General features: G+C 44.9%; 2 protein-coding genes across 5 annotated transcripts in view; one reads left to right on the top strand and one right to left on the bottom strand.

The window, feature by feature from the left end:
• Positions 1-3,120: 3,120 nt before the first annotated feature.
• RPS24 (ribosomal protein S24) lies at positions 3,121-10,043 on the bottom strand. Of its 3 annotated transcripts, XM_080823151.1 has the most exons (5): positions 9,964-10,043; positions 8,477-8,542; positions 8,176-8,385; positions 6,541-6,651; positions 3,121-3,605 (listed from the first exon to the last, which is right to left on the bottom strand). In XM_080823151.1, exons 1-5 carry the CDS (start codon positions 9,964-9,966, stop codon positions 3,597-3,599), a joined length of 399 nt encoding a protein of 132 aa, XP_080679277.1. In that variant the 5' UTR covers positions 9,967-10,043; the 3' UTR covers positions 3,121-3,596. The 3 variants fall into 3 exon arrangements, with proteins under 3 accessions (XP_080679277.1, XP_080679275.1, XP_080679276.1); XM_080823149.1 differs by lacking the exon at positions 3,121-3,605 and having other exon boundaries at positions 6,430-6,651; XM_080823150.1 differs by lacking the exons at positions 3,121-3,605; positions 9,964-10,043 and adding an exon at positions 9,426-9,444 and having other exon boundaries at positions 6,430-6,651.
• Positions 10,044-12,249: 2,206 nt separating this feature from the next.
• Positions 12,250-27,810, top strand: part of POLR3A (RNA polymerase III subunit A) — a 49,895-nt gene continuing 34,334 nt past the window's right edge. The window contains exons 1-10 of one of the 2 annotated variants that reach the window (XM_080822441.1): positions 12,250-12,421; positions 15,428-15,563; positions 15,814-15,951; positions 16,372-16,543; positions 16,778-16,932; positions 24,112-24,351; positions 24,462-24,624; positions 24,804-24,940; positions 26,483-26,586; positions 27,202-27,343. In XM_080822441.1, the coding sequence (XP_080678567.1) occupies positions 12,378-12,421; positions 15,428-15,563; positions 15,814-15,951; positions 16,372-16,543; positions 16,778-16,932; positions 24,112-24,351; positions 24,462-24,624; positions 24,804-24,940; positions 26,483-26,586; positions 27,202-27,343 (1,431 nt within the window). In that variant the 5' untranslated portion in view covers positions 12,250-12,377. The remainder of the gene's footprint in view (positions 12,422-15,427; positions 15,564-15,813; positions 15,952-16,371; positions 16,544-16,777; positions 16,933-24,111; positions 24,352-24,461; positions 24,625-24,803; positions 24,941-26,482; positions 26,587-27,201; positions 27,344-27,810) is intronic. The other variant, XM_080822442.1, reaches the window with a different exon arrangement.

Here is a 27,810-nt window from a genome sequence, read left to right on the forward strand (position 1 = left end):
TTAACTGTTCTAAACTCTCCTCCATAGGCCCAGTGAGATCAGTCTCTTAGGGTTATTGTGCAGGATAAAGGAGAAAATTGTTTATACAGAATTTAGATGGTACTTGCCTGGGCTCCAAGACTATGACCTATTAAGATGCTGTTTTTAAGAACCCAAAATAACTTATCAGGAAACAAAGAAAGAGCAGAACACCTGTTAAAAGCTGCTTGACTGCTTGGGCACATGCAGCTAACTATAAATGCAACTCGGGTGCTGTGATAAGAGGCCAAGAAGCAACCCAGTATTCACTGGAGACTGTAAAACCACCCCCTTCAGAATCACTTCTAGCCTCTTTTCGCCACTCTTCAAAGATCCCTGCTTCCTCTCAAGAAGCCACAACCTTCCCCCAGTGCCAAATTAAGGAAAGGAAGGTACTCTCCCTCCCTGTTGACTCTGCTTAGGAAAGGCAACTTTGCATTTTCCCAAAGGCTCTTTCAAAAAGACTGTTGACAGCAGAGGACGGTCTGGTTACTGTCAGGGGCAACAATGCTGGATCTCTACAAATCCTCAAGTTCAACAGCACAGACTTTCCACAATTTTGAGTGAGTTCCTATGTGTCCTTCCTTCCTATCACACATTGCTAGCACTGCATAGCACTGCAGTTTCTCAACTGTTCTTACAGGTCCTCCATCATCTGGGCCTCAAAATAGCCTCTTCAATCCAGTCAACAGAGCAGATACCCTTGGGTACCCCAATTTAAAGTTAATCCATGGGCGCCTGGGTGGTTTAGTCAGTTGGGCATCCGACTCAGGGTCTGCTAGCTGATCTCAGGATCTTGGGCTCTCTGCTCAGCAGGGAATCAGCTTGAGATTCTCTCTCCTCCTCCCTCTGCCCCTCCAGAGACCTCCCTCTCATGCGTGTGCTCACACTCACGTACTCTCTAGAATAAATCAATCTTAAAGAAAAGCTAACCCAGAGGCACCTGGGTGGCTCAGTCAGTTGGGCATCTGCCTTTGGCTCAGGTCATGATCTGGGATCCTGAGATGGGAGCCCTACAACCAGTTCCTTCCTCAGCAGGGAGCCTGTCCCCCTCTCCCTCTGCTTGTTCTGTCAAATAAATAAATAAATGAAATCTTAAAAAAGGAAGAAAAGCTACTCAATCAGTTGACCAAGTGACTTGCCGACATCCAGCTGGACTAAATGGAAGAATCCTGCAGAAGGGACACAAAACCAGAGGGCAGGCAGAGAGGGTACAAGCTAGCTGTAGGAGCTGAGACCATGGAGGACGTGGTAGACTGCACAACACCTATCCCAAGGCAGGCACCCAAGCATTTAACCTTGCCAACTATCATCACACAGGAAGGTGAGGTGCTGTTGGTGCCCAGTATTTCAAGAAGCTGGAAATCTCAATCTTTATGTATAACTTGTCCAGTTTCAAAATGTTGTGCCTGTGCAACAGAGCTTACAGACAAGAGTATCAGTTAGTGACTTCTGCAATAGCTCAGCCTAGGCAGCTCCCCTGGAAAACCAAGCCCAGCCAGAGTTAATAGTAACTCCCTTCCCCAAAGAGGCTACACTGGCTGAATGACTGTCAACTCTGCCCTTCCTGAGTACATCCCAACAGAAAAGCTTCTTCATCTTGTGAATGCTACCAACCTTCACCTCCACTCAGGCTGGCCACAGCTGTGCCCTCTATCTTCACATCAGTCTCTAGTACCCCACTCTCAAAGCCACCTCATACCCTTAATTTTGCTTCTCTTAGCTCTGCTACTCAACTTTCCAACGCCTCCCCCACCTCCAATTCATCCAGTGCTACCCCGGGCCAGCCCAGGTGCCACCTCTCCCAGCTCTCCCTTCTCTTTTTCCTTCTCCTTGCCCCTGCACGCTGTTTACCAGTCCTCTGCTCCCTCAACCTCGCTGCCACAGGAACCCCACCTTCTCCTGCAATGTTTGCCACCAGGCAAGAATGGCTTCTGCACTGCTAGCTGAAAAATCCCCCACTCCACATCACCTTTTAGCCACTTCGGTGAAAACTGACACTAGCAGTCCTGAATCCCCCATTCCTCCACACTCTCCTTCCAGTACAGCCAGGCTTAGGTCCTGGCCCCAGCAAGGGAAACCATAGGGCCATGAATTCCACAAACCCAAACCACAGCCTGAGCTTAGCTCCAAGTGAAACTATACCCACCATCAGCAGGCCTCAACCAGCAGGGTCAGCCCTTACATCCCTGCTCTCTACTCTGCATGTCCTTCTTCAATCAAGGGCTCTCACTATGTTCTCCAAAACACAGAACCATTCCTTCCAGCATCCTCATACCCTCTGCTATCACGATCCTTCCTTCTTCCCGAATCCCCCATCTACCCAACCAAGCAGGTCTTTCACTCCTTTACAATTTCCAGAGGTTTCACTAGTGCTTTTCATCTACTTACATAGTTCCTAATCATATTTATAAGCTTGACTCCCAGATGGACCCATGTAAGGTACAAATCAATCCTATACCAACTTCAGGGGAAAATGGAATCCAAAACCCTTAAGCCATTAATGCCTCTTCACCCCATTCCCAAATACCCAAGCTCTCCCAACTCCTCACTTTCTACCCTCTTATCAAAAGGCACCCCAACCCTAACAGTAACCCTAAAACAACTGCCCCTCAAATCTCTCAAAGCCAGGGCTCCTTGAGTGGCTCAGTCAGTTAAGCGTCTGCCTTTGACTCCAGCCATGATCCCAGGGTCCTGGGATCAAACCGCACATCGGGCTCCCTGCTCCATGGAAAGTCTGTTTCTCCTTCTCCCTCTGCTGGTACCCCTGCTGTTCTCTCTCTCCCCCAAATAAATAAAATCTTAAAAAAAAAAAAAAAAAAACCCTCAAAGCCAAACAAGTGACCAATAACCCAGAGCTCAGGGTTATCAACCTGGTTATCAACTCTGATACCTGAAAAAAACAAACTCAGAAGTGACATTCGGCAAAGAAAAAGTGATACTACGTAACCCTCCATGTTTCACCAAAAGCATATACAGATTTACCAAGCAATTACACACTCCTTCCAAATATTCATTATATTAACTGCTTCCAAATTCCCCACTCATAATACACCATTCAGTTATCCCACAAGCACAAACCTACAATGCACAGATAATTTTGGCAGATCTTATTTACTTCATGATAAATGATGAAAATGTGAACTAGTAATTTTCTATTGAGGTCGGCAAGTAATTTTTCAGTAATAAGAACGATGTCGGGTTCTAGGAAGACCAAAAGGAATTAATTCAGATTTCAAGTGTGTCTTTCAGATAATGATCTACTAAACTGATGGCAAGTATTAACAACGAGCACACGAGATTGGCCCTATATGCTCTCATGTTGCTGATACCCTATACCTACATTATTTGTGCTACTAAAAGAAACAACAATCATACCAAGTTTTCACTAAAAGTGTACTGGAACATGTAAACTTGGGCAGCAATCTAAATCTACTCTAACAGCAGAGTAATTTTCTTGACACTCCCAGTAAATTTCAAACACATTTCAAACAAACAGACACATTAACATTCTTAGTTTATTAATCCTCTCATGAAAAATCTGCACAATCACCACAAATAAAGCCACTGCAGCATCTTTACTCCTTCTGTGAAACAAAGAAAAGGAAAAATTTAGTTAGTTAAACCACCTTTAAAACTGTTTGAAGTTCAAAATCTTCAGCAAACTCCAAAATTAAGGACACTCATGCAAAACAAATATTAGTGACCTAAAAGGTTAAGTCTGCAATAACACAATGAGAACATCAAGAAATAAAGCTTGCAAACATTCACATTAGAAATGAAATAATTAAATATTAAGTTTTAAAAACAAAACCATGTCACTACCAGTATTTAAAAAGCTATGATTCTTGAAAGTATTTGCGAATCAATTTCTAAAACTATTTCACATGCAAAAACAAACACAAAAAAACAAAACTATTTCACGTGCTCTAGACTTTCAAATTACTGTTATCAGTAAAGCCTAATGATCCACATGAAAAGCTTGAATTATACCTGTTGTCCAATCTCCAGCTCACTGAATCAGTGGCAGGGAAGGGAGAAAGGAGGGAAGAAGGAAAAGAAACATTTCATTAATAGTCCCTTTTCAAACTCCAAAATAATCTGCATTTACATGCATGCAATCAGTTACCTTAAAAATAACTGTTTTCTTTTTGACTGTATACAGAGCACTCCTTAGACACACTCTTTATTCCTCCCAATTTGGAGAATACCTCACGTGATTACTATGGTTCTTATGTAAACAAAGTGGCATAATGGTTTCACAACGAAGGGATCATCATACCAACAGTAGTGCCAATCCAGGCTGCCACTGCCTACATATACATGAAGCACACATACCTGACCCTCAACCCTCCTGCTCTGCTCAGCAACATCATGTTGGGCACATAAGCACCACCAAAAGAGCCAGGAATCATCCCACACTAGAGTCTAACCTCAAAGAGAGTTCTAAATGATCAAGCTAAGTCTTTTAAATCCTGTCTCAGCTCAGTATTTTAAAAGCTACTGTTCACAGCCACCAAAAGTAGTGCAAATTAGTTTTTAAAAAGGCAGAACTGGGCTGAAATGAAAATGCTTCAAGCGCTCTTCAAACGAGAACATTTATTCCTTAATTTAAAACAACTCTATTGTACCCAAAAGGTAAGAGCAAATACCAATTCCAACATCCAAACAAGAACAGTTAAAAGTAACATTAGTAAACCTGTCTATCTGGAGCCAAAGAATACAGGTGCTCATTCATGCATTCATTTCCCACCCAGTTTTCCAGAGTTCTGCTAATGAAATGCACCACTGCCATCTGCAGAGGGAATAGTGATGGCTCAGGTCCCCAACAGGGAGCCCCCCTCCACACGTCACTGGCGAATACTAACAAGCACAAACACATGGGGCCCAAAGGCTGAATGAAGACCAGAACGGGTTAAATGTCCTTGGGTTCTAGATCAGTCCACTGACTCTTTTTTGCAACCTCAGCAAACTCAGTTGATAAGTATAAGTCTCACAAACAGGGAGCAGTTCTAAGAAGGTAGTTCCTCTGGCAGTTCATCCATTACTAGAACTCCATGGCTGGAAAGACAATGTGATTAGAGAGGCCTGGGCAGGCATACCAGATTTACTGCCTGGCAGGGAGTTATTGTTACAGGAAGTACACAGGAGCAGGACTACCAGTGTTTCAAAACCCTACTACTCCAACCCCTCTAAGCCCACTTTACGTGATTTAGGCTGCTCAAATATGCAAAAATGTCGTGGGGTAGTGGACCACTCTGACCAAAAACTTAAAAGAAAAAGTATATCACATATCAGAGGCTTTGGTGTGAATATACAATTACCTTGGAATTTTTTCAATTAAAAGAAAAATGGACATCAGATGAAAAATTAGAGATCAATAAAAAGCAGTATAACCGTAAAAGGCAGATTTGAGCAAACGCTTTCTGGACAGAAGCTTCGCCAGATTTCCTAGACCACTTTATTACCAGAGTTGTCAAAGAAACTGACCATTCTTCAGGGTCCCCAAGGGAAAGACTGTTGATGACCAAATGAGACGCCCTTTCCCAGGCCCTGTATTAACTAAAGCTGTTTCCTGGGTATATAATTCTGGGACACAGCATTTCCCAACTACAAGTTAAAAGATGCCTACTCAGTAGAGTACCCACCTTCCTCCACCAGGTCACTTTGCAACATTAACATGCATTTTTGAGTTTCCAAAATAAACGTGATTAAAAGTTTCTCTCCCTTCCTCATTATACGCCATTTTAAAACAAAGCAGTTAAATTTTAAGAGATCATACTACATAAAACTCTTGTTGTCCAAAAGCCAACACATGCAAAGCATCAAAGCAAACTCAGTGAAGGTGATGCATCCCCACACCGTGCTCACAATCTCAGTACCTGCTAGACACTTCATTTCTGATGAATAAGAAATCCAAGAAAGTAGAGGGAAAAGGAAAAAAAAAAAAAAAATTCACAGAACACTTGATTATTTGTTAATTTAACAACCCAACACCTTAATTCAACTATTATTTACAGTTAGCTGGCAAAGCTGGTAAAAAGCTGCTTATCATTAAAATCACTTAAGTCTTGGCTAACTGGAGAGGAAATCAACCGAGATTTCAGCTGCCTCTCCAGCATGCCAGGAAAACATGGGCCACATTGATTCAACTGCTTCTTAAACCAGTTATCTGTTTTAAGCAAGTAAGTTTAATCTTCCCCTTTTAACAGTCCAAACCAATTAGCAATAAAATGAAAACTTTTTCCTGACAGAGCTTGCAAGGTGCCTACTAGGATCACTGAACCGATGTGGCCCCTGTGTTGTGCTGATCCGTGAGCTGACAAAGGGTGGGCAAAGCTACTCTAGTGAGGTGTTAAGATACTACATCATGTAGCGTCTCAAAACACGTTACCTTCTGTAATCCAGAAGAAGTGGGAAAAGAAAAAACATTAAAAAAGGTTATTAAGGAAACAAATCCCTCCTTTCTAGAAACTAAAGACCTGCAACTGACATTTCTGTATTCTCCTTGATGAGCAATACCTTTTTGCCAGCACCAACATTGGCTTTCGCAGTCCCCCTGACTTTCTTCATTCTGTTCTTGCGTTCTTTTCGCTGTTTTCTTGAGGTCTTTTTCTTCTCATACAGACCATGCTAAAGGAAAAAGAGTACCTTTAAGTGACCTGTGAACATCACTTAGCAATTACTGATCTGGTAGGGACCATAAGCAAGTCAAGCAGCTCAAGAAATGCACCTTCCCAAATCAAAAGTGTTTCAAGTACGTTTAACAATACTTGTTTGTACTAAAACAGAAAAGATAATCCAATTGAGACACGCCATGTACAAATCAGTGGCACAGTGATCACATGTGCTCTCAACACTCCAATCTACTCTTCACTCTGCCCATTTTTGCACGTGCTGTCCCTGCTGCCCAGAATGCTTTCAAATCTTCACAAAGATTTCAGCTTAACGGTCACCTCCTCAGCAAGGCCTCCCAGGCCACCCAACTAAAGAGTACAGCATCTGTCTACCACACCATCATTTCCCCTCAGCTGTTCTATTGGAAGACTTACCTGATGGCAGTGAATAAAGAGAGAAAAACACAAGTACTACTTTAAAATAATAATCTACAGTTTATAATCTAGAACCTAAGGGAGCTTGCTCCGCTCATTGCTGTAGTTCACTAGGAAAATGATCAAAAGCCTTTTCATGATTCCTGGCTACCTATGAGGGTGGAGTCCAAACTCAGACTTTTAGAATTAAGGATCTTGATTTGGTGCCAAGCCTTCCAAACCCATCCCCCTATTTACAGCTCCTATCTCCACAAGTACTCCATTACTTGCCCTTCTAGTCCCAGCTCAAATGCCACCTCCTCAAAAGTGCAGACGCCATTACTGAAGCCCTGTACTCTATCTGTTCATTTATCAAAGAACCTTTTTTTAAATTTTTTTTTAAAGATTTTATTTATTTGACAGACAGAGTTCACAAGTGGGCACAGAAGCAGGCAGAGAGAGGAGGAAGCAGACTCCCCGCTGAGCAGAGAGCCTGATGCGGGGACTCGATCCCAGGATCCTGGGATCATGACCCGAGCCAAAGGCAGAGGCTTTAACCCACTAAGCCACCCAGGCACCCCACCCTTTTTTCTTTTTTTTTTTTGAAGATTTTATTTATTTATTTGACAGGCAGAGATCACAAGTAGGCAGAGAGGCAGGCAGAGAGCGGGAGGAAGCAGGCTCCCTGCTGAGCAGAGAGCCCGACACGGGGCTTGATCCCAGGACACTGAGATCATGACCAGAGGTAGAGGCAGAGGCTTAACCCACTGAGCCACCCAGGCGCCCCAAGAACCTTCTTTCTTAACCCCTTTAGTTCCCTAGGTCTGAGGATTGTCCCTCCACAGCCTGCCTGCTCTTGCTCATTCCACTGCACCCACAACACAATGCTGTTGAAAAATTCAGTCCTGGGGCACTTGGGTGGCTCACTGGTTGTCTGCCTTCGGCTCAGGTCATGATCCCAGAGTCCTGGGATTCAGTCGGGCTCCCTGCTCTTCGGGAAGCCTGCTTCTCCCTCTCCCATTCCCCCTCCTTGTGTTCCCTCTCTCGTTGTCTCTCTGTCAAATAAAAAAAAGAAAAAAAGAAAAACTCAGTCTTCAGCAACTATTGAACAAATAAGAACACCTACTCTTGCAAGTCTATGTTTGGGTTCATTTTTCTTTGCATAATCCAAGGAATCATAAATCATGCCAAAGCCAGTTGTCTTGCCACCACCAAAATGGGTTCTGAATCCAAATACAAATATGACATCTGGTGTGGTCTTGTACATTTTGGCTAGTTTTTCCCGAATTTCTGTCTTAGGTACTGTTGCCTTTCCAGGATGAAGGACATCAATAACCTAAAAAGAAGTAACAGGTTTTAGTGCTTATTATTACAAAATGAGTCTTTTAAAGCGAAAAACAATGAAACTTTGATATGACCACCCTTACCATTTGTTTGCGCTGAAGTAGTCGGTTGGTCATGAACTTCCTGGTCCGGATAGTTACTGTGTCATTCTAAAAACATGCATAAACCACGAGTTAGCGATCCACTCAACCTTTTCTTGACCCTGCTGAGAGTTTCCAAGGTACAGAACTGCCAATGGGTACCTATGAGCCACATGTGGATGATTTACAAACATGAAGTCACATTTAAGATGCAATTCCGCAGCTGCAGGCACCACATTTTAAACCTTCAACAGCTACATGAGCTAGTGGTGGGAACGCTTCCACGGAAAGAAAAAACCACAACCACCCCCCCCCCCCCGCTGCCTAACTCCTAAGACACACCTAACACACATATCCTCAGTACCAAGAGAACATACTCCACAGCTTTCTGGAATCTTCCCTTTGCTATGGGAATCACTTTGGAGCAGGGTTTCTCAATCTCAACATTACTACTCTGGCCTCACTACTTCTGTGGGGACTTGCACTAGAAGCCAGTAGCACCCCCAACTCTCCAGTTTGGATCAAAAATGTCTCCAGATTTTGCACTGTCTCCTTGGGGCGGGAGAACCACCCTCATGTAAGGACCCTTTCTGTGGAGTAAAACTACTTCCACTTGCACAAACCTTACAGCCTCAATTACGTTCATAACACCCTCACAAATTTGACACAAACGCTGCCACTATCTGCATGTCAACTACCCACCGTGCATGGCCAACTTATATCCCACAAGAAAACCTACTCCCTTCTAAATGGCCCAACAGCTTTTACACAAATAAGCACCTAGGAATGTGGGCATTCAGCATGCTTTCACTAAAAAGAAATTTCATCCAGAAGAAATAAAGGAGAGGCTTTCATGGCAACGACTGGTTGCGAAAAGCCACACCGAAGTAAGTTCACTTTAACAGCCCCCAACTCTTGAGAACATTGGAGGGAAGAGGGAACTTGCACATACGGTGGAATTACGAATGGGTGCTGAACCTTTACTGACACAGCTCAGTCATCATGTACTCAAGGCAAGCTTTCTGCAGGCCTCCCTTTCCAAGGTCTCGGTTTCCGCAAAGTACAAAAGGCTCCGTCTGGTTGACAACGTTCTAGCTTAGACATGCGGACAGCTTCACGCGCCACAAATCGCCCGGGCGCCGCCGGCACCCGCTTCATCTCTGGGGCTGCCATCACTTGCAAGCCGCCTATCCCAAACCGAGAACGCAGGTGAGAGGAGTATGACCACCCCGCCCGATCCACTAGGCTCCACGAAGCCGACAAACGCAGCAGGGGCCCTCGCAATCCCCAGGCCCTGGATTCTAAAGCCCGGCGTGTCCGGGTCAGGTCCCCGCCGACGGCTCCGGGACTCTCGGCAACCAGCCTCCGTAAGACACAGCCAAAAAAAGAAGGACAGGGCTTCAGGTGGCTGTAGCACAAATGGCAGGACCCGGGGACGAAGGATGGCTCAGATACGTGCCGGATGACTGTACGGGTCTGGGGAGACTCACCATGATGGCGGCCGAGCTTCAAGCAGCCGGAGAGGAAAAGAGAACCACTACTCACCGGCCAATCATATCAATGCGCAAGGAAGGCCCCCGAGCGGCGAAGGCGTGGGGGCGTGGCCAGCCCGGCGAGGGCGGCCGCGCCAATGCCTGATTGAAAGTGCCCAAGGCCCGCCCCCACGGATCTTACATCGGCTGGATTTACGAAAGCACACGTTCAGTCTCAATTCAATTCGTTGTCCTGAATTTCCCGTACTTAAAATTACGGTAAACCGAATTATAGTTTAAATTATCTCAATGCGAGTTAAACCTTCGTAAAGCTAGAAGACATCTTAGAAGATCCTGTCGACCAGCCTCATTTTATAGCGAGGGAAACCGCAGAAACCGATTCAAAACCTTTCGTTATTTCAACTGCACAAAACCGACCATTTTAGTTTCTTGCTAAATATTGCTTTTTTTGAGATCCTGTGGTAGTTTTCTGAATTAAAAATAAAATAATCTTTATTTAATTTGTGTTTTTTCTGAAAACCTTACTCCTTATCAAAAAAAAGCTTTTATCGGGGCGCCTGGGTGGCTCAGTGGGTTAAAGCCGCTGCCTTCGGCTCGGGTCTTGATCCCAGCATCCTGGGATCGAGTCCCGCATCGGGAATCTCTGCTCAGCGGGGAGCCTGCTTCCTCCCTCTCTCTCTGCCTGCCTCTCTGCCTACTTGTGATCTGTCTGTCAAATAAATAAATAAAAATTTAAAAAAAAAGCTTTTATCAATATTTGATCCGTAAGTTTGTTATTTAAAGTGACATGGTCATGCAAAAATAAGGAACATACGTGCATGTTCATATAGAGACATTAGGACCTCCAAAGATTAGTGTGGAAGAGGAGACAAAGGTGCAGGCTTTGAGGACAGCTTTTCTACATTTTTCAGAATAACAATAGTTAATATTCATTGAGTGATTGCTATGTGCCTGTTACATTCTAAATACTTCCACATTCATTTTGCCATTTGACCTTCCCCATAACTATAAGAAGTAGGATACTTATTACCTCTCTTATAAGGTGGGGAAACCAAGACAAAACGAGGCTAAATAACTTTCTCAAGGTCACACAACTTTAGGTGGTGGTGCCCCGGGAAGCGACTGAGATTCCAGAACCTTTGCTTCTAACCTCTATGATAAAAGCCACTTGTCAAATCTTGTTAGTATTGTCTATATTCTTCCAAAGAGATTTTAAGTGATTAACTGCTGAAATAAGTAAAGTCTGATTTGCTTTGCTTTTTGTTTTACATTTGTGTTTTGCCAGTGAGGATCCATGGAGTCCTTAAACTCTTTAAAACTCAAAGGTGTTGAACCACTTGATTCAGTTCTGCCTAGAGTTTCTTACAAATAGTAAAGAAGTTTCAGGCTCTGTAGCACTAAATCCTACAGTGGTGTGGTTTCCTTGGTAGTCTCATGTGCTGAGATGTCACACTAGGATCACCTCCCACAGGTTGTCACAGACTGTGCGCAAGTCGTTTATTTCCTGACTACGGTAATGATCTCCAATTCCTATTCTCCCTTCTCCCTTCATCTTGCTCACCATGACCTAACTTTTCACAGATTTATAGCTTCAGGTTTTGTAATCAATCACGTAAGTTTAATTCATTTCTTTTTTATTTATTATTATTATTTATTTATTTGACAGAGAGAGAGAGAGAGATCACAAGTAGGCAGAGCGGCAGGCAGAGAGAGTGGGGGAAGCAGGTTCCCTGCGGGGCAAAGAGCCGGATTCGGGGCTCCATCCCAAGACCCTGAGATCATGACCTGAGCTGAAGGCAGAGGCTTAACCCACTAAGCCACCCAGGTGCCCCTCATTTCTTTTTCAAAGTAACTTTGTAAACTGCACGCATGACCCTGTTTCCTGACCCATTTATTTCCTTTGGTGGTCTTCCAGTTTGGTACTTCTGTTCCCTGGGCAGGTTCATTTAAGCCTCCACCTTAATGTAAAAAATTAGAGGATCGATCTTAATTGAGGTGGTATTGATGTGGATAACGACGTTTTCCATTTTATGCAGTTTTTTTCTCTGATGGCCTAACCGTTCTGAGGCAAGGCTTTGCAGTGTCTCTGCAGGGGTCACGTGACCTGGAGAAATGAACCGCAAAAAAGCTTTTGAAATTACCAGAACAGGCTCCGCTGCAGTTTCAAAGAGGTTCCGCAAGATGGCAGTGTAGGGAGAAGGCGGAAAGCGACCTGTCCGAAGCCCTCTCTTGACTGACAGACGCGGCGGCGAGTAGCGGAAGAGGAAGCGACCACGTGGGGCGCTCTACGGTGGCCGACAGGATGCAGCGGAGGTGTTAGCAGCAAGGCGACTAGCAGCCTCAGGGGGTGCGGGGACGTGAGTTTCTCTAGCTCCCCGAGTATTGGGGAGGGTACCTTGGCAGCCGTCACCATGGTGAAGGAACAGTTCCGAGAGACGGATGTGGCCAAGAAAATGTAAGGAGGAGCAAAAGTGGTCAAAGGGTGGAGAAACGAGGGGCAAGAGGGTGCGATGTCGGGGATCCCGGGTCTCAAGGAGTCAGAGATGAGATTCAGTTGGAAGGGGAGGGCCGGGAGGGCCGCGGAAGGTGTGGGCAAAACTCAGAAGTATCAGGATAGGTCAAAGACTATTGGTCAGGCAGAGGGTAACCCAACACCTGGGGGACTGCAGGCCGGGGGTGGTCCCGGGGCTTGCTATGTGATGCGAGCTGTGGCCCTACGCACGAGTCCTCCCGAGGTCAAACGATGACCTTTCCCTGCAGATCTGTTTGCCACTGCAGCATGGGGCGCAGTCTCGGGCGGGGACTGTGTCTGATTGTGGTTTTGCTGCAGAGCATGTAACACGGAGGCGATATTTGCTGACCGAAAGGTTGGAGTTTCCAGTTAGAAAGCTATCCCACTGGGTGATGTGTAGCAGTATCAGAAATGAGGCTGCTCTTCTGGGCCTTTTATCCCTCAGAGCTTTTTTTTATCAGACCGTGGCCTCCTCTTAGAGCTGACACGGGAAAAATGAACCAATCATTCTTGTAACAGACGCTTAACTGAGGAAGGTGTTGTGTGCTAGGCCCGGCCATAAGTATTAGGGCTAGGACTCGAATAAGACATTACTGCCTCTTTTGGTTAGAGAAGGTAGGCAAGTCAGTGTTGGGAAGTGCAAGGACAAACACCTAATAAGAAAGGGATTCAAGCAGAAGAATGGAGACCCAGCAGCCTTTAAGGAGCATACTGGACGGAGAAAGGGGTGATGAGAAGGAAGCAGGAGATCTGAAGCTGTGTTCCAGAATCCTCTTGCAGGCCATAACAAATCTCTGAAGCATTTTAAGCAGGGGAGTGTCTTGATAATAGAGTTCTCCTGAAACATCTCTCAATTCTTGGGGGACAGAATTAGAGGGAGACCTTGGATGCCACTGCAGGGGTCCAGGCAGGGGATGATGATTTCCTTCTGCATGAGGTTGGTAGAGTCGATGGAGAGATGGATTTCAGAGGGGTTTAGGGTGTAAAATTGACACACAGAATCTCTTGCTTGGGCAGCTGTTTGGTTGGTTGCCGTTCATGGGAAACAAGTGTCTTACTTGGTGGAATCCTTGCCAGTGGTCTCTCCATATTCACCCTGGCCCTTCATTCCCACCCCCAAACCCCACCCATATTCAGATGTAATCTGTTCTCACAAAGGAGCCCAAGAGACCCTGTTAAGATGCAAATTAGATTTTGTGACTCCAGTTTAAAACCTTCCTGTGGCTTTCCATTGTACTAACATGTAAAATCTCTACCAGCCTTCCCAAGCGCAGCATGACCGGACCCCACACACCACATGGATTTCATCTTGTGCCATTATCTTTCTGCACTCTATTATACTGGCTTGATTTTGTTTTGTTTTTTGGTCTTTTTTTAAGATTTTGTTTATTTATTTGACAGACAGAGATCACAAGTAGGCAGAGAGGCAGGCAGAGAGAGGTGGGGGAAGCAGGCTCCCTGCTGAGCAGAGATCCTGATGCGGGGCTCGATCCCAGGACCCCGGGATCATGACCTGAGCCGAAGGCAGAGGCTTTAACCCACTGAGCCACCCAGGTGCCCCTTGGTTTGGTTCTTGAATGCCAAGCTTGTGCTGGCTTTGGGACCCTCACCCTAATGATTCTCTACTTCAAATGCCACATCTCCCTCCCATCTTAAAGCTGGTTCCCTCTTACTCAGAATTCAGCTTCAATGTGAGTTTTACAAAGGGGCTATCTGACCCCACAATGTAGTTTCCTCAAACTCTACCACCTCATATCATTTTCATTCTCTGCATCTGTTCGCTTTTGTGTATGTATTTGTTTATTGTCTGTCTTGCCCACGCTGAACTGTGAGCTCCATTTTGGCAGGGACCTTGTCTGTCTCATCTAATCTGTATCCACAGCTCCTCGGGATGGTGCCTGGCACACAGTAAGTCCCCAGTTTGCTGGTCAGGTGATTGAAGGAACAAATTTGGCAACGAAAATGTCAGGTTCTGTTTTAGGTATGTCAAGTTTGAGGTGCCTGTACAGCTGGGCAGAACAGGTGTCTGTATGGTCTCCCACTAAGCAGCAGTATCTGGCCTACAGATGGAGATTAGCTGACGTTAACACATAGCTGAGTGACACAATCACTCAGAGGGATGTCTAGAATGAAAAGAAGGGCTTGAGTGTTGCATCCTTACATGAGAGACGAGAATATTTAAGGGATGGCATAGAAGAAGCAAGCACAAAAGAAACAGCTGGCACAGGTCGGGGGCACTCAGAGAGTATGTGGTGTCCCAAAGGCTAGAAGAGGAGAATATTTCAGGGGAAGGGGAAAGGGGAGTTAACATCCAGCGCTGCACAGTGGTAAGTTGAAAAAATACTTACCAGGATTTAGCAAGCAGGTGGGCGCTCGGTGACCTTGGTGAACACCATTCATTTGGTAGTAAGAATGGAAGTGATTTCAGTGGCATGAAGGGATGTTTACCAAGGAAAAGTGGGAGAGATTTGAATATATTTAATAATAGGGGAGCAGAGCCTGTAAACAGTTGAAAGAATAAGGTTAGTTATGGTGGGTCATTGCTATTACCATTTTTGTAAGTAGTTTTGACGTAATTGTTCCTGTTTGTTGTTACTGTTGTCGTTGTTTTTAATTAAGTAAGCTCTACACCCAACATGGGGTTTGAGCTCACAACCCTGATATCAAGAGTCACATGTTCTACTGACAGAGTCAGCCAGGTGCCCCAACTCCCCTGTTTTGTTTTGTTTTTTTTTAAGATTTTATTTATTTTTTTTGACAGAGAGAGAGAGATCACAAGTAGGCAGAGAGGCAGGCAGAGAGAGTGGGGAAGCAGGCTCCCCGCTGAGCAGAGAGCCTGATTCGGGGCTCGATCCCAGGACCCTGAGATCATGAACCCAGCCGAGGCTTAAACCACTGAGCCACCCAGGCACCACCACCCCCCCCCCCCGTTTTTTTTTTTAATTCCAGAAGCCACATCTGTTTTGGAATGAAGTCCCCTGAGGAGATGCGCCAGCAGGCTCACATCCAGGTTGTGAGTAAGAACCTTTACAGCCAGGACAATAACCATGCTCCCCTGCTGTACGGTGTGCTTGACCATAGGATGGTAAGGCCTCACCCCCTCCCAGGCCATGTGTTTTGGCATGCTGATGAAGCTAATGATTTGCCAGGTCAGAGGAAACAAGAGCTTCCTTCCTTCTCCCTTATTCCTCCTGCACCATCTCAGGGACTCTAGCCTTTGGTCAGTGGGGTGTGAATACACTGCACCTTCCCAGGTGATTCCGACTCAGAATCACCTGGTCCCACGTTCCCGTCCAGTAGTCTCCATTAATAATTGGGTATGCTTTTATCCAAAGGGTACCAGTGAGAAGGACCGTCCTTGTGAAACCTGCGGGAAGAACTTGGCTGACTGTCTCGGCCACTATGGGTACATTGACTTGGAGTTGCCGTGCTTTCACGTGGGCTACTTCAGAGCAGTTATTGGCATCTTACAGGTAGGTGCAGACATGTTTGTTTTCAAGGCGTAAACTTGGGAATTACTGCTCAGGGATGTTGGAGTGAGCTTAAGATTGTGAGTGGTTAGGGATACATCTAGGGAGAATGTTTACTTTACACTCATAATATTGCATCTTGCAGTAAATTAAATTGCCTAAGGATTCTTTATTCTTTGTTTTTTCTTGAGTAGATGGTAGATAGGACACTGTGAAAAATAATCATAAATCCAGCAGTACAGAACAGCACAAAATTAAAAAATCAGTTAGCAAAAATCCTGCCAGCAAGCTGTGATGGTGAACATCACCCAGCTCTCTGGGCATGTCGCTCAGTTTCTGTGTCCTGGGCAAGAGGTAGGGGTGACATTTTTAAAAGAAGACTTTTTCATCTCTCATCCTTTTCTCTGTTTTAATTTTTAAAAGATGATCTGTAAAACTTGCTGCCACATCATGCTGTCCCAGGAGGAGAAGAAGCAGTTTCTGGATTATCTGAAGAGGCCCGGCCTGACCTACCTCCAGAAACGTGGACTAAAGAAGAAAATCTCAGATAAGTGCCGAAAGAAGAACATCTGCCATTACTGTGGAGCGTTTAATGGTGAGCAGGACTCATAAAAGGCTTATGAAAGCCCTTTCCATTCACTCCGGCCTATTTAGCTTATTAGTTTTATGCAGTGCTGGGAAGTCAGGTTTTTTCTTGGAGCCTAGCAACCAATGATGCCCTGTTAGCAAATGCATTTTCAGTGATCTCATTACCCAGACTACAACCTTGGGGCAGCCTGACCAACTACCTCATTAGTCCAACCTTGGTAAATAAATTCACTCTTAACAGGTACCGTAAAGAAATGCGGATTGCTGAAGATAATTCATGAAAAGTACAAAACCAACAAAAAAGTGGTGGATCCTATCGTATCAAATTTCCTTCAGTCTTTTGAAACAGCCATTGAGCATAACAAAGAAGTAGAACCCCTGCTGGGAAGGGCACAGGTGAGCCTGAGCACACATGCCTGCCCTCTGCCCACATCCCCCTGCATCACACGTACCCATTCTCACCCCCTCCTTCTCTCTGATCTTCTCTCTCATCTTTCAAAATGAGAAGCCTGATTAAGTTAGATCTCTAGGAATATTTTGTAAAAAGTGCTTATGTTACACTTTGTTTAATATAGACTGGCCTTGTAACTAACACATTTTTAATGGTACAGATAATGTGTTTTATCCTAAGAGATTGTGGCTGTATAGATCATAAACTGAGAGGTGCCATTTCTCATGTGGGTACTGAGATCTAAGAAATTGTAGGTAACTCCCATTACTTAACTTGGTACCGACTTAACTAGTAGAATTTTATGAGGGATCCTGTTCGGCCTTGCTCTGATTTCGATTAGTATTTAATTCCCACAATACAGTCTAGAATTGGTAGTATACGAGACTAACAAACAAGTTGAGTTGTTACTGAGTACCAAGTTCTGTCAGACTTATAGCATCAGGAACTGCAAGATGGTTGGTCTGCTGTCACTGGTCCCACAGTTCAGATGCGTCACAGGCAGTTAGTCTGTGGAAAGATAACTGGTATCCTAGGGCAGGGTGTTGACCATCACACGAGTGGCAGAGACAGGAAGCTCAGGGGAAATGGGGAGGAAGATGTCACTTTGGGCTTGGTTAGGGAAGACTGAGGAAAGACGTGGGATCTGGGTGAGTCAGGTTTACGGAGTCAAGGGCCGTGAGCTCAGCATGTCCAGGCAACAGTGTCTAGGCTGATGCTGAAGCTGAGGCTCTGAAAGACCAGGGAATGCTAATAAAAGCACCCTGCCTTCAGCAACTGCTGCTATGGTCGGGCACTGGCCAGGCTCTTCACATGGATTGCCTCCTGTGTAATCCTCAGGAGCACCTGAGACAGCCTTGTCTGAGATGACCCAGTCAACTATAGCCAAGGGAACTGGAGTGTTGGAGACCAGACAGGTGAGAGCTCAGCCTGCTCTGAGAATGTGGAGCCAGGGAAGGCATTGAACAGGAAGGTTCATGGTGAATAACTGACGAAATTGCAGAAGAAGAGCCTGGCTGCTCCTCTAGAGCCCCATTATCAGAGTTAAAAGCCCAGGCCTCGGTCTGAGAGAAAGCAGTCAACATCGTGCATCTGACAAAGGACTCTCCTATCCAGAATATAGGAAAGGGTCCTTCAAAATCAATAAGAAAAATACAACCTGATTTGAAGACATGGGAGCAAAACTTGAATTAACACTTCACAAAAGGATATATTCAAATGGCTAATAAATAAATGAAAAATTGCTCAACATGATTAGTCATCAGGTAAATGCTAGTTAAAACTATACGCACATACCAAAAAAATTAAAATGTGAAAAAAAACCCTGAAAACCACATGCTGGCAAGGATGTGAAGCAACTGGTACTCCTGCATTGACAGTGGTAGTGTGCACGGTTATCACCACTCTGAACATCCATTTGACAATCTCTTGTAAAGTGACATCTACGCTTACCATACGGCCTAGCAGATTTACTCTTCAGTACATACCCAAGGGAAATGAGTGCCTATATCCACGGAAATATTTGTACAAGAACATTTATCGCAACTTTCTTAATAAATCCACTATTGGAAATAGTCTAGATGATTGTCAGTAGGAGAATAAACAAGTTGTCATAGACCCACACGATGGAATACTATCTTTTGAAAGAAGTGAACTCTTGACACACACAACCTGGCCAAATGTCAGAATCCTGCTGAGAACAAGGAACTCCATACAGGAGGGTACATGATGTATGATTCCAGGTAGATAAAGTCCAAGAACAGGCCAGACTGATCTGTGGTGACAGATGTCAGGAGAGCAGCTCCCCCGGGGTGAGGGCTTGGCATTGATGAAAAGAGTTATCAGGGTCCTTTTATGGAAATATGAAAGTATTCTGTATCTTGTTCTGAACATTAGTGTGTTTGGTGTATATGTGTTAAAATGTGTCAGTTTCTTTAGGATTTGTGCAATTTACTATATGTGAATTCTGCCTTGATAATGGGCCGGTTTGGGGGGTGGGGGTTACAAGGAAAACAGATCCTGAGCCTAGGTGGCAATAAAGGAGCCAGAGACCAGAGTCACTGTGTATGATAACAGACAGGAGTTGATGACCAACCACCAGGGAGATAGGTGGGAGAGGAAGTGGTCAGAGGTGAGTGAGCACATGCACAGACATCTGGAAAATGGAAGTGATCCTGGAAATGGGGAGACAGGGTGTCAGCGATTGATTCAAGCAGAAGCGTCTTCAAGGCAGTTACGGTGAAGCTACTGCAGGGGAAGTAAGGGTGTGAGCTGAGGAAGATGATCTTGCCCTTGTACAGCTGTGAGAAAGGCACTTTGCAGGCTCTCAGCTGTGCAGAGAGCTGTCAGAAGCCTGAGGAGCAGCCTCAGTCTGTGAGTTTGAGGGGTGTCCAGGCTTTCTTGGGGGCAGCCTTACTTGCCATACCCCTGCACGTACTGTGCTCCTCCCAGATCAGCCTCCCAGGCATCCCACCACCACCACTTCCCCCGGCCAGCTCTCTGCCCAGGCCCAGGCAGCTGCTGTCTGCTCCACACTGTGTCCACAGCAGCACGATACTCCCATATGGCCTGGGAGGCCTCTTGTTTGGGCAGTCTCCTAAATGACTCGGCTCTGGAGGTAACCCCCTCCCATTTAAGTCACTAGCCTAGAGCATCCAGCTCAACTCTTAGGTCGTTCCCCCACTGCCACCGCCTCCCTGTGGACCCCACCCCACTCTGCCCAGATTGACACCCTAGAGGTGGTTTAGGATGGGAGTTTAGAGCCCAGTTCTACTGCTTATTTGTTCAGTGACTGTAGACACGTGACCCAACCTAGACTTGAGTTTCCTCAACTATCAACAGGGATTACAAGAGTGTCTGCTTTAATACTATCCTAAGGATTAACAGATGAACTCCAGATATGAACTCCAGATACAGTGCTTAGCACAGTGCCCGGTGCAGAGCATTTGCTTAGAGCGCATTACACAGTTGCCGTAGCTGGCACTGCTACTGACGTTATCATGATGATAATGACAGGATGGGGTGCCTGAGGGGCTCAGTTGGTTAAGCGTCTGACTCTTGATTCTGGCTCAGCTCATGATGTCAGGGGTGTGAGATCGAGCCCCGAGTCAGACTCCACGCCAGGCTTAGAGCCTGCTTAAGATTCTCTCCCTCTCTTTAGAAAAAAAAAAAGCCTTAGTAATGACAGGAGTGCCTGGCTGGCTTAGTCAGAAGAGTGGGACTCTCGATCTTGAGGTCATAAGCTCGAGCCCCACATTGGGTGTACAGATTACTTAAAAATAAATAATCTTTCAAAATAAATAAATAAAAATAAACTTCTTTAATGCAACTGTATGATCTAATTTACAACAAAATTATAAAGAAAATAAGTAATGACAGTCGTGGTAAAGACAAGTGAGGTTTCCTCCCCTCTCCATGTGTATGCTGGGACTCAGCGTCCTTTTGGCTTATTTTACTGACACTGCTCCCTCCCCTCACCCTTGCCTTAGCTTTCCCTGCAGCTTCTGCTCTTCCAGCCCTTTGATCTCACTCACCCTTTTCTCAACCATGTATCCATTGTCTCTGCTTCATGTAACACTTGTATTCCATCTTGTATTTCTATTGGTTTCTCCTCTTTTTTTTTTTTTTTTTAATATCTTATTTATTGGGCACCTGGGTGGCTCAGTCAGTTAAGCATCTGCCTTCAGCTTGGGTCATGATCTCAGCGTCCTAGAATCGAGCCCCACATCAGGCTCTCTGCTCAGCGGGGAACCTGCTCCCCCCTTTCTCTCTTCCTGCCTCTCTGCCTACTTACAATCTCTCTCTCTTTGTCAAATAAGTAAATCTTTAAAAAAAATTTTTTTTAAATATATATTTATTTGACAGAGAAAGAGAGCACAAGCAGAGGGAGAAGCAGGCTCCTGGCTGAGCAAGGTAGCCCAATGCGAGGCTTGATCCCAGGACCCTGGGACCATGACCTGAGCCACCCAGGCGCCCCAGTTGGTTTCTCCTTTAGTGTGGTCTGTAGCAAGATCTGTTTTTCTGAGGTCCTGTTTAAGGCCTTTACAGTGCTTGGAGCAGTGGCAGTGCCTCCAGAGTTGTCAGACCATCAACTCATCCTGGTTCTTACACCAGCTGTGAAAGGAGGAAGGGGGCAAATCAGGAATTCAGCATTGCCAGATTCCGAATGGCCCTCCCTCAGAGGGGGCCCCATAGTCACCAAAGTGAACAAAGCATCCATGAGTCACTTTTAGCTTTTGTGGAGAGAGGTGTCGTGCAGACAGGTGGGTGTATTGCCCTGAAGCTCATTAATCTCAGGATGGTCCAGATCCCAACATGTTTACCCTTTTGATTTCCAGGAACATGGAACCTCATGTCCCTTTATGGGCAGCACAGCACCCTTGAGTTAGATGACATCTTAGAGCAGTGGTTCTTGACCTTTTCTGGGTAACAGACCTCTTTAGGAATTAAACTCTGGACTCTGTCCCCAGAAGACTAGTGTATATCTACTCCCCATTTTAACACAAATCCAGGAGTTGGTGGACCTCAGATAAGACTCTCCATAGAGGGGCATCGGGGTGGCTCAGTTGGTTGGGTGTCCAACTCTTTTTTTTTTTTTTAAGATTTTATTTATTTATTTGACAGAGATCACAAGTAGACAGAGAGGCAGGCGGGGTGGGGGTGGGAAGCAGGCTCCCTGCTGAGCAGAGAGCCTGACGCAGGACTCAATCCCAGGACCTTGGGATCATGACCTGAGCTGAAGGCAGAAGCTTAACCCCCTGAGCCTTTTTTTTGTTAAGATTTTATTTATTTACTTATTTGACAGAGATCACGATCACAAGTAGGTAGAGAGAGGAGGAAGCAGGCTCCCTGCCGAGCAGGGAGCCTGATGTGGGGCTTGATCCCAGGACTCTGGGATTATGACATGAGCCAAAGACAGAGGCTTTAACCCACTGTCTGGTGCCCCAGGTGTCCAACTCTTTTTTTTTTTTTTTTTTTTTAATTTTAGGGTGTCCAACTCTTGATCGGGTCTTGATCTTAGGGTCTTGAGTTCAAGCCCTGTATTGGGCTGTACCCTGGAGGTAGAGCCTGCTTTAAAAAAAAAAAAAAAAAGGAAAGAGAAAGAATCTTCCTTTGGATAGCATCAGTCTTGCCCCCCCACCCCCACCAGGTAGAAATGCCTTCCACAGCGTCGCTAGCAGACTGAGCAGCAAGCTAACCATCTCTGCCAGCCAGGACAGCCCACACACTCCACCAGGGAGCCCGAACTATTTGGATATTGTGCCTCAGACCAAACAGCCCTTCTTCTGTCTCTCCAGCGGTTTCTGACTTCTGTTTTCCACAACAAATCAGGGCCTCTTCCCTGTGCCCTATGGAAGGCAAGGGTTGTGTCGTTCTGGAGTAACAGCTCTGGCCAGGAACTGGTCTCCAGGTTCTTGCCAGTCTTCCTGCCCTCCTGTCCTCTAGATTTCAGTAACATGATATTCTTTTTTTTTTTTTTTAAGATTTTATTTATGTATTTGATAGAGAGAGTGAGAGACCATGAGAGGGGAGAAGGTCAGAGGGAGAAGCAGACTCCCCATGTTGCTGGGAGCCTGATGCGGGACTCGATCCCGGGTCTCCGGGATCATGACCTGTGCCGAAGGCAGTCGCCCAACCAACTGAGCCACCCAGGCGCCCCAGTAACATGATGTTCTTGTCTAGCACTGGCCCTGGTACTGTAAGTGACATCTGGCCTTCACCCTGTTCCTGGAACTCTTAGTGTAGATTTCCTCTGACTGCATCAGGTAGCATGCTGTGCTTGTTGCTGGGAGGCAGGAAGGTGAGGAAGGGAATTCTGTGGGCAGGGACCTGGATTGCAAATCTTCAGGCAAGATTCCTTCTTTCTCCCCAAGTCTGCTGTCATGTCCAGGGTGGGCCCACAGAAACCTGCTCTTGGGACAGTATCCTAAGGGCAGTGGATTATCAAACTTTCCTTAACTTTGTTCCCTGTCTCATTAAGTTATGCATAGCAAGTTCTGCCTATAACATGTATTCTTTGTCACACAGTCTTTAATCCCAAGAAAATATAACTTTCGGCAGCAAGACACAAGCTGACCATTCTTACCTTTGATCTTTGAATATCTCTGAGCAGGTGCATAGTTCTTATGAGTAAGTCGTTATAGCATAGCAATTCTATAAAATGAAGGTGATACAAAGGCAATATAGGGCGCCTCTTCCAGCTCCTTGCTCAGTGGAGAGTCTCCTTCTCCCTCTGCCCCTCCCTGTGCTCATGCTCTTGCTCTCTCTCAAATAAATGAAAAATAAAATCTTTAAAAATAATAAGGCAATATATGTTCATTACAGAAAATTTATTTTTTAATGCCTTTTTTTTTTTAGATTTTACTTATTTATTTGACAGAGAGCACACAAGCAGGGGGAGCAGCAGGGAGAGGGAGAAGCAGGCTCCCTTCTCAGCAGGGATGTACGCCTGATATATGGCTCAGTCCCAGTACCCTGGAATCCTGACCTGAGCCAAAGGCAGCTGCTTAACTGACTGAGCCACCCAGGTGCCACACTGCAGAAAATTTAAATGTAAACAAAAATGCAAAAAGATTATAATTACATTCATCTGCGGACAGTACTATTAACACCTTGCTAAACATCCATTTCCTCTTTTCTGTACAGATACACATTTTCCCCCGAAATGAGATCATACCATATACATGCTTCTTTCATTTACCATTATTTTATGAACTTTTCATGGTAGTAGCTAAATTTCTGTGGTGTCATTTTTTTAATGGCTACATGGTTGCTCATATAGGGGTATACGATGGTTTTATCTAGCCAGCAACCTGTCAGGCTATTTCCAACTTACCACTCTTAACAGCTTAGAGAACATCCCTATAGCTGAATCTTTGTGTTGATTTCTAAAGTCATTCCCTTTGGAATAATTAGAAGTGGAATTACTGGCTTAAATAATTAGATTAAAAGGCATGTACATGTTTAGGGCTCTGCCACTGTAGCATGTTACCGACAGAAATTTCTGTCAGTGCATATAGTTAACTCTGAGGTAAGTGGTGCATGGCGTGAAGAGCATGGGGAAGTAGACCCTTGCCCAGACTGGAAAGTTAACGTGTCTCTCCATTCTTCTTTCCTCTTCTCCATAGGAAAACTTGAATCCCTTAGTAGTTCTGAATTTATTTAAACGAATCCCAGCTGAGGATGTCCCTCTACTTCTAATGAACCCAGAAGCTGGAAAGCCCTCTGATTTGATTCTCACACGACTTCTAGTGCCCCCTTTGTGTATCAGACCCTCTGTTGTGAGCGATTTGAAGTCTGGCACCAATGAAGATGATCTGACAATGAAATTGACAGAAATTATTTTCCTAAATGACGTCATTAAAAAGGTCAGTACTTTCAGTTCCTAGGTTTAGGAACCTTTATATGCAAACACTGCTCATCAAGAAAGTCAGGATGACCCAGGATCGTGTTTTCTTCATACTTTACTCATTTTTAGCATCGGATATCAGGAGCAAAGACCCAGATGATCATGGAAGACTGGGATTTCCTGCAATTACAGTGTGCCCTCTACATTAACAGCGAGCTCTCAGGCATTCCCCTCAACATGGCGCCCAAGAAATGGACTAGAGGTTTCGTCCAGCGTCTCAAGGGAAAACAGGGTACGCTTCCAACAAAATGTACAGGAAACAGTCTACTGCCTTTGTCACCTTTTTCTGGAGTGTATGTCCAGCTTATCTGATTGGAAATCACAGATTTTCCTAGTTCTCTGCAGTCATACTATTCTGAAACAGCACATGTTTGTTCCATGGAGACCTATGACGTGTCTTTATTGATTTAGGTCGATTTAGGGGCAATCTCTCAGGAAAGAGAGTGGATTTTTCTGGCAGAACAGTCATCTCACCTGACCCCAATCTCAGGATTGATGAGGTAGCTGTGCCAGTTCACGTGGCCAAAATTCTTACTTTTCCTGAGAAGGTAAGTACCATTCAGCCACTCAGTTCTGTGTTCTGAATCTAGTCTTTTATTTTGAGATTCCAAACAATAGACACTTGGGAAATCCCGGGTAATGCACACACACCCCAATTTGGTGTGTGTATGTTATCTTCCGGTTTCGTACATCTACCACCGTGGATACCATCTACAACAGTACAACAACAGATGGGTCTGGCTCTGTGTATATACAATCACAGATACATTAGACATAATCTGCTACAATTTATTTTTCCAAGTAGTGTGGTCTTTGACCTCTTAGTTCATTCTTACCTCATTTTTTTTTTTTAAGATTTTATTTATTTTAGAGGGAGAGGGAGCACAATAGGGGGAGCAGCAGGCAGAGGGAGAAGCAGACTCCCAGCTGAGCAGGGAGCCCAATACGGGGCTCGATCCCCAGACCCTGGGATCATGACCTGAGCCGAAGGCAGACGCTTAATGACTGAGCCACCCAGGTGCCCCTACCTCATGTTTTTAAAGTAACTAAATGATAAGCACCACACCTAGTTAATTACCTTGGGATGGATTTTTTTTAAACTTTATAATCACTGAGTCAAATACTTTGAGTATTTTAAGGGTGTTGATGCATAGCCAGAAAGGCTACACCACTTTACATCAGCTCACACTCATCATGAGTATAAAATGGAATTTATAGTAACTGAGGTATAGAAAACTGTAAGTCCTAATAATAGGAAGATATGGGCTTTAGCTTTGCTTTTGAGATTCATAATTAGCCCCATTCATGGAATCTTCTGGTAAAGCTTTTATAAAGGAGCCTCAGATACTTTATGTATCTAATCCAGAGTTTCCTTCTCTGAGATGGTGTCCCACAAGATTGCTGTCTGAGAGGTTGCACGACGTGACAGTGCAGAGCAGGGCCTAGTGGTGTTGGAGTCACAGCTTTTAAACCTCAGGAGCCCATGGTACATCGATGCTAGTGAAGATACCACCTGTTCTTAGATCACAGTGTGTGCCAGAAGGTCCCTACAGCTGAGTCCAGCCCACTCATTTGACTAATAGGGAAACCAAAGGCCAGTAAAGGACTTGGCTGTTTCACCTAACCAGTGATGAGTTCAGATTGGAACCTTGGTTCCTGTGTGTCAGTCTGCTGTTGTCATTTAACTCAAGACCCAAGACAGGGGCTCCTGGGTGACTCAGTCGTTAAGCACCTGCCTTCAGCTCAGGTCATGATCCCAGGATCCTGGGATCAAGCCCCACATCGGGCTCCCTGTTCTGCAGGGAGCCTGCTTCTCCCTGTCCTACTCTCCCTGCTTGTGTTCCCTCTCACTGTGTCTCTCTCTGTCAAATAAATAATTTATAAATAATAAATAATATATATATATATATTTTTTAATAAATAAATAAGTAAGTAAACTGCTGTGGGGCGGGGGGGAGACCCAAGACAGCATGATGCTGCCTTTCTTCTGGAGTCACCCAAGGGAAGTAAAGATTGAGACACAACCCAGTATAATGTGCTAGCTTACAGAAACCTCACGGTATCTCATGTCTTCTATTGTGCTCATGCAGGTGAACAAAGCAAACATCAATTTTTTGAGGAAACTCGTTCGAAATGGCCCAGAAGTTCACCCAGGAGCCAATTTCATTCAGCAGAGACACACACAGATGAAAAGGTAATGCTGGCCCAGTCTAGCCTTATGTAACAACGTTCTTGCCCCCAAGGTTGCCATATTCAGCTACAGAATACAGTCCAGAATACGTCTGTGACATGTTAGCATGTGGAAAATACTGTTTAAGTTGCAGTGAGTGTAGGTTCATCATTTGCTGTGTTTGCTCATCACATAGACACAAAATATCCGCTTATTCCCTAGCATTTATCATTGGATTTAGGTAGACAGAGCACATGGAGTTAGGAAAGCCAGTCATTTTCTGTGTCGCACGGGCTCTGCGGGGATACTTACTGTACTTCCAACCTTGTTTTGCCTGCTCTGGCTTTCCACTAATCACTGGTGCCTTTGGATCTCTTGAGATAGAACAATAGGCCACTGTGGGAGAAGCAGACTTATTACTGCATTTTTGTGATTCTGAGACATAACTCTTTTCACATTTTAACATATATGAAAGGAAGATATACTGACAGTGCGTCATAGTTTTACTGATGGGCTGGTAGAGGCACCTCCAGTTCAGTGCAACGTGATAATTTTCTAGACTAAACCCTGACATGAAGAGGGAGCGACTGGGTGAGGAGGCGTGACTCTCACAGGTCATGTTTCTTATCATACACTTAGGTTTTTGAAGTACGGAAATAGGGAAAAGATGGCTCAGGAGCTCAAGTACGGGGACATTGTGGAGAGACACCTCATAGACGGAGACGTGGTGCTGTTCAACCGGCAGCCATCGCTACACAAACTGAGCATCATGGCGCATCTGGTGAGTGTGACGTTTCTGTTTTTAGCTTCTGTTGGGTGGGAATTGGCTGGGCAGGCAATGCAAAATTCCAGGCCCCTAAATCTCAAGATTGCCGGTTATCTCAAATTTTCAGGACTTCTGATTTTTCTCTATACTCTCACTTTTTAGTTGGAGTGAAACTTCTACATTTCAAGCTTCCCTTCAGTGTTTTTCATATTGATAAAATGCACGCACAACAGTGAAACAGAAAGGAGCTAATTGAAAATGAGCGTGAAAGTGACTGGCATGATTCCACTTGCAAACAAAAATATATACGTATATGTGTGTGCACAGACTTGCGTAAAATAGATATGGCAGAGAGTCGATTACAGGTTTGACTTAGCATATTAACTACGGAACGAAAACACTTAGGAGATTTCTCATCACAGTGGCCTTCCAACGAAGACCTTCAAGCATATTTTCTTCGGTGATTTAGTTTTGCAACAACA

The sequence above is a fragment of the Martes martes genome, assembly GCF_963455335.1.
Source record: "Martes martes genome assembly, chromosome: 14".
Taxonomy (NCBI): domain Eukaryota; kingdom Metazoa; phylum Chordata; class Mammalia; order Carnivora; family Mustelidae; genus Martes; species Martes martes.

What these genes read in the sequence shown, in the direction of transcription:
- RPS24 (XM_080823149.1), bottom strand. An exon ending in TACTTCAGCGCAAACAAATG is followed by an intron (nt 8,386 to 8,476) that starts GTAAGGGTGGTC and finishes ACTTCTTTTTAG; the next exon opens with GTTATTGATGTCCTTCATCC. An exon ending in CCAAACATAGACTTGCAAGA is followed by an intron (nt 6,652 to 8,175) that starts GTAGGTGTTCTT and finishes TTTTTCCTTTAG; the next exon opens with CATGGTCTGTATGAGAAGAA.